At 34.9% G+C, this 12,954-nt stretch overlaps 1 protein-coding gene across 1 annotated transcript; it reads right to left on the reverse strand.

Moving 5' to 3' along the window:
* Window positions 1-25: 25 nt before the first annotated feature.
* Window positions 26-10,173, reverse strand: LOC137410567 (chloride channel CLIC-like protein 1). Its single transcript, XM_068096005.1, has 10 exons — window positions 9,912-10,173; window positions 9,644-9,807; window positions 8,552-8,767; window positions 8,316-8,462; window positions 8,007-8,183; window positions 6,194-6,421; window positions 3,597-3,797; window positions 3,267-3,476; window positions 3,009-3,164; window positions 26-645 (listed from the first exon to the last, which is right to left on the reverse strand). The coding sequence occupies exons 1-10, from the start codon at window positions 10,159-10,161 to the stop codon at window positions 490-492; spliced, it is 1,905 nt and encodes a 634-aa protein (XP_067952106.1). The 5' UTR covers window positions 10,162-10,173; the 3' UTR covers window positions 26-489.
* Between the last annotated feature and the right edge of the window lie 2,781 nt (window positions 10,174-12,954).

Below are 12,954 nucleotides of genomic sequence, written 5' to 3' on the forward strand. Positions count from 1 at the left end.
GTAGCGATACTAAGCAGCGTACGCCTCAGCTGGATGTCAATGATGGCTACCCTCAGGGCAACATCACCTACCCGTATAATCCATATGTTGTGCCGTGGCGCTGTCCTGTACAGGTGACACCTTGAGGCATTTGATGATATCATTAGCTCCTATCTAGCTCTACTCCAAAATTTTATTAGCCACTACGCCTTATGGCTGTTGCCAAGAGCTGGCTGTACTGCCACCTGCCATTCACTGGTGTGCCTTAACTAAATGTTATCCACACCAGTAGATGACTAGTCACTGAATAAACAATTCCTGGTGAAATAGTCACTAAACAAACTGTGTGAGGATATAACATGCCCGAAAGAAGAAAATTGGTCTTAAACTATATTACAATGTCTTGTCGATCATCAATCTATACAAACAATAAACACTTAGTTATCTTTAATGTACTGACTAGGTAAAAAAATTGTATTAAATAAGTCAAATAAAATGTGCGCAACCACATCACCCAAGAGTTGTTATATCAGCAGTATTTGTTGACCTATTGTAATGGGCGAGCTCGATAAGGTTATGGTCAGGGTCTCTGATATATACTGATGTAATCTTGCCCCGCGCACCCGTCCTTTCAACAGGTCCTAACTCTTTATTTATGTTCACCTCCTGTAAATAAAACTAAAGTGAATGAGTGAAGTCGCAAATCAGATGAATCTATGTTGAAGCTGGTCATGTGACACCTGAGCTTGTCTTTAATCATACTTCATCTCGCAAGGACATTTTGAAAACACGGGAAATACATACAGCAAATACTGATAACTATATGCAGTCGACCCTCATTAAAATAAATCCCATTAGTTTGGATACCAGATGAGCTGGGCACCAAACTTTACAAGAGTTGGTGCTGATATGTATGAAATCGACGTTAGGAGCTGATTAAAATACACAGAAGATGCCCCTGGCTATCAGGTGATGACGGAAATAAAATAGCTGGGAATTGGTGGCAACAGACAAGATTCTAGCGACGGAGGTAAAGATGAACTATTGCCTCGAAAACCCAAGCTTTCTCCTACGAATATCACTCAGTAATATTATTATTTGTCATTGAATAATGAGATCCAACTATATTATCAACATTTTAGAGATGCATGTATTATCTGTAGACAACAGCTAGAAGAACAACAAAAAAATTTGTTTTTAAGCCTGCTTATCCCAACATTGTGGAAATTGATGAAAAAATCGATCAGCCATGACTTCAGTCTCGGTAGCCTTTTACGAATGGCTATCAGCTTCTGATTCCAAATAAATTACCACATTTACCATCGCCTAATATCCGTCACCTCGAGCTCATTGGTCATCCACACATTGTAAATATACATTTACTTCTTTTGTATTCAAACTGTATATTTTTTGAAGGCTGAATATTTTAAAGTATATACGATATAATATCATGCACAACATATAGTGCAATGTATATAGACCTTATTAATGTGATTTTCCTTGTATATATTGACTTACATGTATAGATAAGCACATCAGTTATACTGAACAATCGGCTATACCTGACCCCCTCCTACCACTATTAGTTCGCTTGATGAGGGTCGACTGTGCACCAAGGACATCATTTCCATGTGTTGACCAAGGAATTAAAATGACCAAAGATAAAAAAATGGTAAGTTTTATAAAATATCATGAATTTGATGTGCAGTGCACCCTCGGGATTATGATGACCCTATTACATGTATACTATTTTTTGCACTACGATGTAAAACGACAATTTTTCGCCCTTTCCATACGAAACATTTTTGCCCGACGATATCAACAAAAATTTTGCTCGAAACTCAAATTTGCCAGTCAGTGTACTGAATACGCCCGGAATAACAAATATGTTGACATTCTATTCGCCGAAATTCCTCATACGACGCGTGAAAGAGATACGATGCGCGATATCTCTCAGTTCGGCATTATTCATTAGTTATTGTGAAAATGAAACTGGGAATAGATAGGTGATAAAATTTTAGTGGTGTAAAAGTTGAAGTTCAGTAAAATAGTTAAAAACACTAAAACATAGCTTTAAGAATGTGTAAGCTAAATTCATTTAAGTTAAATTCAACGTTTACGTTATATGTCTGCCTCGAAGGTAAGAACTAAGAACTTCCTACGTACTGTGCATAGTACATTGTAACGTTACATTTTATTGCAGATCATAACCACTAAACACACTAAGGTTACTGTGAGTAACTATAGTTACCAATGTTAGCATATGCTAACATATGCTAAGTTAGCTTTGCTATTAATTTTTAATATGTACAGTATGTACATGTCTATATAACATTGATGAGCTTTACCAGGAGATGTGTGCATTAATTATTTACTATGGGCTTTTATTTCTCTCTATACAAAATTTCCGCCTTACGATGCCAACACTGGAATGAATTAAAATCCTATGGCGAGGGTCCACTGTACAGTATATTTCACAAAAAGGTTTCATGTGAAGATGGTACAAAACATGCATTTTGTTAAATCTGACATCTGTAAAAAATACACTTAAAATTCTTTGGGGTCTTTCCCATTTTGATTAAATTGTTGGTAAGTTTTTCAGCAGGAACTGTGACTGACTTGAGTTCATTACAACTTGTGTAAATGAATCTCACTTATATACAGTATTGTATTCTAGTCTGGTTAATTATTTTGGATTTTGAAATAAATGGGAAGTCTTGCTCTGATAAACTGTTGGTCTTAAGAAAATTGAATTTTTATACTAAATATACATATCTCTCGAGCAAAGGATATACTCAAATACTAAATGCAGTGTTAAGTTAATGCTACATCTCTGATAGGACAATCTGGGAGGTTGGTTTTGATCTATTTTCGGATAAGATAGCGTGTTATATGTTTACAATGTATTTAAAAGCCTTTCCGAGATAACATGTTTTTTTCAAAATCCATACTGTTTCATACGATTCACTTTAATACCAAAACTAGAGTTGAAGCATTCTACATAAGTAGAAGGTTGAACACAGACTTACTTGCAGATGATTGAGAGTTGTCTTCACATTACAACTGCAAACTAAACAGATGTCCAGACTTCCTGGTTTCGGTTGCTTGGCATGAGGTTCCACCTCTTTGCCAAGCTGGTGTATGTTAATTTTTGATGTTCCAAAGTGCAGTGCCTTCCGGTCATTCTATGCAACAGAGTAAGATTGAATGTAACTCTAGTCGATAGGGAGGCGCTACTTAATTTACCAATCTAACAACGCAAGAGGTAACGGTCATTGTTTTCTTACCCCAAATGTAGTGAGAGTCATTCCAAGTTTCTCATAGTACTCAGATATGACAGTGATGCTGTTTGTGGTAAGCACGATATGGTCTACCGAGTTAAGCCCAAACTTTGCGTCAGTCAGCCTCGCCGCTACTGTCACCCCGTCTCCAGCAGGGCCAACCTGGCCAGATGCTGATGTTGTCTCCAAGATGGTTGAATGGATAGCACGCGGCGCCTATAGATGCAAAAAATAAAACCCTGCATTCTATGGGCAGAGAAATGTCTAATTTCAACCGAACAGGGTTGTAGAAACTATTGCAACAATTTAAACTAGATATGGACTGAGAAAACCAACCACATTATTCTGTCTCTGTCCATAATCAGCGCACATGTCATGGAGCACAGGAAGCAACTCCTTTACATCATCACGACATGTCACTTGCTCTTCTAACCTTTCCAAAGTATTCTGTAGCCGACTATCACGCTCGAGATTGGAGTTGCCTACTTCCTGTATGAATTGTTGCATTTGATCGACAGTGTGCTGCATAGCTGTCAGCTAAAATGAAAAAACTGTTTCTGGAGGTATGCTAAACCAGCTTCAACCAGTGAGTTATTATATAGCAAGATTTGAGACTTGTTATGCAGTCCAGTCTTGAACCTGATGAAGTGTTCACTTAGTGTAAATGTAAGCGATTCGGCGTACAATAGAGTATGACACTAAGAAGGGAATCTGATATCACCCACTATTTACGCATGCAAGACTGCTCAATGTCTGGCAGCCATAAATAATTTCAGTGCAAACCTTGTGATCACTTCTTTATACAAATCTTTAGATTAGCCACCTTTCTCAACATATAAAGTCAAAAACTGCTCAAGGTATTAGAATTATGTAAGTAAAAATTAAAACAAACAAAAAATGTAAAATTAGTGCAAAATGTAGAAATCAGGTTAAATTGCGGTCTATGTAGGAGCAAATTACATGCATAATTCTATGAGTAACTCTACCACCAAACTTGCACATCACCGAGCCTACATTTCTTTGCATCTGTCTCCAAAGGCAGTTTAAGAATTAACACCTTGTTTCTCTGGCTAATCCTTCATTAATTCAGCTTTTACATATAATCCAGATTTTACATTTAGTCTTCTACATGCTTGAATAAAACACAATGCCATATGTAGTTAGTTGAACTGTTTATCATCGTTTTATGGGTTCTGGAATAAAATGAAGGAAAAGCAATTCTTTCTTGAATATGTGTCCATACATACATCAGTCCGAGCCAAGTTAATAGACTTCAAATGTCGAGGGTTAACTGCACTACATTTATGAAGATAATTTTACATTAGCCAAAAATGTTCTCACATCAATTTGCAGCATTCAACACAATTTAAGTGATTTGAACATGAAGTTATTTTTAATGCAAAATTTTTAACTCACAATAAATTATAAGACAAATGTTTAAAATCATAACCTATAAAGAACATAATAAAACCATAACACTGTAAAACCTGCTGACCCCTAGTTGTCCCATTCGTAGAAATGACTTTAATAAAACTGCTAGTGGAATGGCTGATAGAAGTAAACATAGAATTGTCAGATGGATAAGTCTAATCTATTATTGAGAATGTCATGAAACCAGGTATAATAATAAATAGAGAGAAATCCTAGGAGTTGTGTGGTAAGAAGAGCTGCCAACTGCTGAACTTATAGCACAGGCTACACCGGTATTTACGATTATATGGTAGCAGTATAGCATTAAAATAAAATGAATCTTTTTTTAATGATGGAGTCCACATTAAATATTTTGTTGTCTATGCACTATAATTTCAATTATCTAGTTCAAGCGCAGAGGAAGTTGAAGATGAAATCTAATAAAATAAATGACAATTTTTGTAAATTTGAATATACATGTACATAGTTTATGCAGTGCTTATATCATATGCACTGCATCCAGTGTATGTAGTGCATGCAGTGTTTGACTGTTACAGCGCATGCTGTGCACATAATGCCTACAAAATATGCACTGAATGTAATGAGTGCAGTATACAGTATATGTATGTATGTATATATGTATATATCTACCTATGTAGTACAAGAAGTGCATGTAATGCATAAAATGAATATATTGTTATGCAGTGTATGTAGTGAATGCAGAGCAAGCACTGTATGTAATGTATACAGTATATGTAGTGCAGGAGGTATACTTAATGCAAACAATATATGTTAAGCATGTAGTGCAAAAAAGCGTCAGGAAGTAATTAGAGTGTTGGCAGTGTATATAGTGCATTAGTATGTGTAGTGCATGTAGAGTATATAGCGCAGGTAGTATATGTAGTGGATGTAGTATGTAAAACGCATTTAGTGTATGTAGTGCCAGGCAGTAGATGTAGTGAATGTAGTGTATGCAGCGCATGTAATGCATGTAGTGTGAATAGCGCATGTAATGTATATAAGACAAGTAGTGTACATAGTGTGTGTAGTGTATATAGCGCATGTAGTATGTACAGTACATGTAGAGTATATATTTTATGTCATGCATGTAAATCATATAGTGTATCTAGTGTGTGTAGTGCATATAGTGGATGTAGTGCATGTAAGATGGATGCTTTCTATTCTCTAAATATTGGTAAAACTACCTAAATGTTGATAGCAAGACGCTTTATGAACAGGATTTTCATGTAGAGTTAGCTAATTACTTATTGTACTAAATTGAATTGTTAGATAAAACCCTAAAGCACAGCATGAACATCAGACCCTGGTGTAGTAAATAGCTATAGGTCTATTGGGTTGCTAATTGTAAGAGTAGATAATCACTAATTCATCTCTTGCAACAATTGCAAGTCAAGCTATCCAAAACCTTATGAACCTTATGGTCACTTAAACAGTTACTTTCCCAAACTGGAGACAAAGTTGAGACAAGTACGCCTTGTAACTGGTTACTTTAGATTGCTTACCTGGTGCTGTGCTGTAACGGCAGGCTCCACAGTAAAAAACCAAGTCCAAACCCTCATGCCAGAAACAAGAACCATGCACCACCACAGAAACACAAGCCCGAATACGGACACAAAAGGCTTCAAATAAAATGGCAGAGGTTCAAGGACTTCATTGATGAATTCTGCCAAGGGACCTCCCATTATCCTAAGAGGCTCCCAAAAAAACTCGACGAATGTGACAGCAATGGCCTACAATGATACAAAGGAATGATGCTGCTTTGTGATAAGAACAATAAAGACCTTCGTCTTGAAAGAAAATCTTTGTATGATTTCTGAAAGAAATGTCTTTAGGAAATCATGCAATTTACCACAAGATTACCTGGTTAAGCTGACATAAACGTGTAACTTGATACTGCACGAATGTACAGACCCAACAGTTTTTTTGCATATACACAATATAACTGACACAAAAAAATAGTTTTAAAATAAGTGAGTAACAATAAATAATAGTTAAAATTTAAAAGGTAAACAATTTAATAATAGAAAGAAAACAAGAGCATACAAAGATACATACAACTGAACACTCTGAGTAAGTGAACAAGAGCATACAAAGATACATACAACTGAACACTCTGAGTAAGTAAACAAGAGCATACAAAGATACATACAACTGAACACACTGAGTAAGTAAACAAGAGCACACAAAGATACATACAACTAAACACTCTGAATAAGTAAACAAGAGCACACAAAGATACATACAACTGAACACACTGAGTAAGTAAACAAGAGCATACAAAGATACATACAACTGAACACTCTGAATAAGTAAACAAGAGCACACAAAGATACATACAACTGAACACTCTGAATAAGTAAACAAGAGCATACAAAGATACATACAACTGAACACTCTGAGTAAGTAAACAAGAGCATACAAGGATACATACAACTGAACACTCTGAGTAAGTAAACAAGAGCACACAAAGATACATACAACTGAACACTCTGAATAAGTAAACAAGAGCACACAAAGATACATACAGCTGAACACTCTGAGTAAGTAAACAAGACCATACAAAGATACATACATGTACAACTGAACACTCTGAGTAAGTGAACAAGAGCACACAAAGATACATACAACTGAACACACTGAGTAAGTAAACAAGACCATACAAAGATACATACATGTACAACTGAACACTCTGAGTAAGTGAACAAGAGCACACAAAGATACATACAACTGAACACACTGAGTAAGTAAACAAGACCATACAAAGATACATACAGCTGAAAACTCTGAGTAAGTAAAGAAGAGCATACAAAGATACATACAACTGAACACTCTGAATAAGTAAACAAGAGCATACAAAGATACATACAACTGAACACTTTGAATAAGTAAACAAGAGCATACAAAGATACATACAACTGAACACCGAATAAGTAAACAAGACCACATAAAGACAATAGTTGCACTAATAACTGGTTTCCTATTTATGTTTATTAATACTCTAGAATTTGTTGACGGTATCATAAGGAGATGAACTCTAGTCGAAAAGTAGACAGAATTTGTTAGCAGCGTTACGAAAACAAGGAGCAGTTTTTGCTAGATCTATCAAGTGCAAAGAGGACAAGCAACAAATCGGGGTAGTAGAATAAGAACAAAACTAGTATAAATAAAGACTTAACCTTGAAAATGTAAAGTTTAGTACAGACAGAGACAACCAACAGTTGCAATTCAACATTCATGAGCATATTAAAGGAAGATATTAAAGCAAGAGCATATTAAAAGAAGTCTAATTCATGAACATAACTAAAGAATTCTTACCGTCGTAGGCTTGACTTCCCACAAAGGATCAATCATCTGGTCTTGATAGTACTTTTGACATGTGTCAGTTGTACTAAACCACAGAACCAAGTTCGCAATACTGAGTCTTTGGGGATCACAATCCGGAGGAGTAGTAATGCGCTGATCAGCTCTCTGAAGTCTCTCTGCCAACTTTTGCTGCAGAACCACACAGATGATCATATCATTCATTCTTAAACAAAGAGGTGTCAACACCTAGATATTCAACACTTGTAAATGACCACTTCTATCTACAAGAATGCAATCATATCGATACAAGTTCCCACTCACCTTGTACAAATGAACCCAAGTCCATGGAACACTGACGAGAAAAGAAGTGATCAAAAGGAAAATTAAGAATGGTCTCCACCCTAACCATCTCCACAAGCCCATGGTGACGCGGATGAGATGCACAGTGAAAAAAATGATCAGCAGAATCTAAAAGTAAATACAGCACAAATGATCCGGTTTATGACTACAACGAATAAGGAAATCACATATGGTTTTGAAAAATGTGCACTGCTAACCTGGAGAGAAGAAGTTATTGTGCTCTCATACCCAGCCAGCCATGAAAGAGCGTTTTCAGTGAAAGGTTGCGTAGCTTGAATATAGTTGACACTATCGACAAATATTTCAGTAGCCTCATCAATGCTTATCAACTCTGATTTGGCAAATTCTCTCAGAATTCCCAGAGAATGGCTCTGTATGCTTAATGATGCCAGATACTCTCCATCGGCTGCCTCCTACATAGATTAAACAACTGACACACATCCTTATGATTAAGTGAGTCAACTGATACAAAACCTTATGAATAAGTGAGTTAACTGATACAAAACCTTATGATTAAGTGAGTTAACTGATACAAAACCTTATGATTAAGTGAGTCAACTGATACAAAACCTTATGATTAAGTGAGTCAACTGATAAAAAACCTTATGAATAAGTGAGTCAACTGATACACAACCTTATGAATAAGTGAGTTAACTGATACAAAACCTTATGATTAAGTGAGTCAACTGATACAAAACCTTATGATTAAGTGAGTCAACTGATACACAACCTAATGAATAAGTCAGTTAACTGATACAAAACCTTATGAATAAGTGAGTCAACTGACACAAAACCTTATGAATAGGTCAGTTAACTGATACAAAACCTTATGAATAAGTGAGTCAACTGATACACAACCTCATAAATAAGTGAGTCAACTGATACACAACCTTATAAATGAGTCAACTGATACACATCCTTATGAATAAGTGGGTCAACTGATACACATCCTCAGACATGAGTCAGGTAGACTTGTGTGCCTGCTTTATAATGCTATTCATTGCAATGCAATTACTGCTCACTCTTTTTCGCAAATATCTATTATAACCATAGCTAACCAGATATTCATACACATTCTAACTGTCATTAGTCTGTACTATCAACAACAAAAACACCAACAAATTATTAAAACAATTGATTGTTAGATGATCTGTGTTCAAGTAAAAATTAGCCCTAGGTTAAAACAGGTTACACAAACTGAGCACAAACTGCGCAAGTTTCGGAGCAATAAAAGTACGCTATGCACTACTAATCAACCTTCAGCAAATAAAACGTCAGGAAAGCCTTACCTGCTTGATATGGTTGAGCAAAGATAATATCATTCTTCTTGTGAATACATTGTCAGCCGCGCATGATCTGATTGCATTATGGTTTTTATCTAGATCTTCTGAAAGAATTTCTTCAGTTGCATCTTTTATGTTAGGCATAATAGTTAAACCATCTGTAGGTGATTCTGTGGCAAGAAAAGAAGGTGATTAGCAACAAACCTTGAAAATGCCTGTAATGCTCACAGATTAATCTGTTGATGAATCAGCAACATATTTGTAACCTATTGACCTTTATGTTTGCCATGAACATCATCTGAAGTAGGAACATCTTTGCTTGTATCAGGCAGTTTAGATAGCTTCGTGCCATCTTCTTTCTCTTTTCCTGCTACGCTTATTTTGTCAAATGGATCTAGAGGGTCTTTAAATTCACTTTTATATTTGGCAGCTCGTGGCTGGCTTTTCTTGAATTCGTCTGCCATGCAGAATCCCAATTGATAGCAAAGCAGAGCTTTGACTATAACTTTCCAGACTGAAACCATGATGTCACACAATCTACCTGAAATGCAAGTATTACATCACAGTAACTACTACTACATATTGACCTCTATTAAAATACTAACCTAAATAGATTAACAGTTGGCATTACTGAGTGTTAAGTATCTTGTTGGTCTACATACTACTTGTTAGCAATGGCTACCTCATATTGTTTCGCATAGCTGATAATTGCATTATTAAATAACAAAATGTTGAGGGGATTCAAGTGTGAGTGTGAACTTTTGGGTTTGAACTCTTTGAAATGAGTAGTGAGGTTTTCAAATCTTGACAAATTTGTTTATGGATAACTAAAAAATAATAATGCTATTACAAATGCAGTTGTGTAAACTACAGTGACAGTTACCAATTCATTACAAATTTTGTGCAATAAATGCATTCTCAGCAACAGTTTGATAATAAGTAACTATTATACACAATAAATATTTGAAATATAAAGGCTGAAAAATCCAGAACAAAAATGACCAAATACTTTGATTTAACATAATAAATATGAAGGATTATCGCATTGTTTGAAAAAGTGCTCATTATTAAAACTACAGCTGACTAAAATCAAATTTGAGTAAAACTTACCAAAATGCTTAAAGCATTTTACTACTAAATAGTTTTGTGCATAGCAGGTGCACTCTTCAGGTAAAATGACCAAAGGTTGGTCAAATGTATAAACGCAAGCTAAGCAATTATAGGTTTAAAATAAATAGGATTAAAAGACACTATGAATGAATGTTGTATGGTAACATAATTCATGTAATGTGACTTAGTCTGTGCTTTCGTGCATGTCTACATGTTGATATCATTTCTACTCTGTTGTTTAATGTTGATAGCTGTGGTTCGTGAACTATATAGAATTTTTCCCATTGACAAAAGTTGCAGAGTTTTGTAGATCAACTAAAAGAAGATGCATGCTTGAGAATTTTCCAGCTTATGTTATAATTAATGTCACTCTTGCGCTATAGTTCACTCACGCTTGCGTTTATACATTTTACCAATCTTTGGTCATTTTACCTGAAGAGTGCACCTAATATGTACGAAACTATTTAGTAGTAAAATGCTTTAACCATTCTGGTAACTTTTGCTCAAATTCGATTTTAAATTAATAAATATGTTATTTTATTTTTACTGGATTAAATAAGAACAAACGAGGTCAACCAAAAGTTATTTATTGTTTTTTATATGATCAACAATGTCAGGGTTGTAAATGTTAAATTTTCCTGAACTTTTTTTTAAAAGTTCAGGAAAATCATATGTGTATTATTTTACCAGTCGTGGAAACACTTCAAACTAATAAGACATCTGTTCAATGTAAAGCTAAAAACTTCTGATACTAAACTCCAATATTCGCAACATTTACAAACCAAAGTAAAGTAGAAATCAGGAATTTGTTTTAAAGAATAATTTTTAAAAATTCACTAGTACACTGGTACATACTTCAGACTTACACAGTAATTGATGCGCATTGTTGTTATTATATAGCATCTGAATTTTGAAAGATTATTCTTGGGATCACCCGATCGATTCTCTATATTTTCTTTGCGTTAGTAAGATTTTCCAATAATTGCAAATGATTTGATGGTGAGAGATAAGATTTCCAACAAGTAAATGCATAGCTGATTTCAACAACAATGAGAAATAAGCTATACAGTAGGCGCTGCTACGATGTAAATAATCCGTTTCAGAAGCATTTGTGCTATAGGAATTTTACATTATACGAAAAGTAAAATACATGTAAATTGCTTAATCCGTTCCAAGATCTTTCCAAATTTTCCTCTGGCCACACAAAAAGGAAAAACTGGACTTAACATTTTAAATTGTTGGCTGTACTTTAACTGCAGTGGTATTAGTTTTGCATCAACAACTTTTCTCGTTTTTCTTAATCACTGGTTTCAAAGACTACGATTGTGGTAATTTTGCAATCACTTGATGAGAAACGGACATATGCGACGCCCATTTACAACGATTTATTTCTTTTTTTCTAAATAGTAAAGTCAATTCTGCAAAGTAAAACTAATAATAAATATTAAGTAAAACTAATAATAAGTATTTTATATGGCTACAATAAAACAAACCAAAATGTATTTTACTATAAAAAGAGCGGTGTCTACCGGTTCATCGTCTATTTGTATCTAGGATTCAAAGTTAGGATAGAATGCAGCTTTCAATGAGACTCTCTCCAACTCATGACATGCAGATTGATAGACTGATATGACTGACTGATATGCGCTAACCAATCGCTTTTAAGTATTTATGAGCAATTGCGCAGCTACGTACATATTCTCTGTTTTCTCGACACATCTTATGATTTACCACAGCGAAGTAGAATGACATGGAAGTTGTATGTATAATAAATATAACAGTACGTATGTCTTTTTTTTCTCCTGAGTTTGGCGAGATATGTTACCATTCAAATTGAAATTGAGAACTTGCCCTAACTTGACAGATAATGTTTAAGGAACTTTCAGGTAATATGAATCAAAAATTTGCATAGTTTTTTCATGTAATCTGAAATCTACGTTATAGAAGGTGTACGTTATAGGAGCTTCTACTGTTTATAGAAGCAGATTGCCTCAACGATTCGATAGATCTTTCCATATGCATAATAACTTGAGCCATATCATTGGTTTGCTTTCAAACAATGAAAGCAATAAAAGCTTCTGGTGAAAATTTTGCTGGTAGAAGATTTATTATACAGAACTAGTACAGCGGCAGTCTTGTGCACTGAAGACATCATGCAGTAGTGCAATCATTTTTTCCTAATGCTTTTAGTGTGGTTTTGGACTAAA

This window comes from Watersipora subatra, chromosome 1 (genome assembly GCF_963576615.1).
Source record: "Watersipora subatra chromosome 1, tzWatSuba1.1, whole genome shotgun sequence".
NCBI lineage: Eukaryota > Metazoa > Bryozoa > Gymnolaemata > Cheilostomatida > Watersiporidae > Watersipora > Watersipora subatra.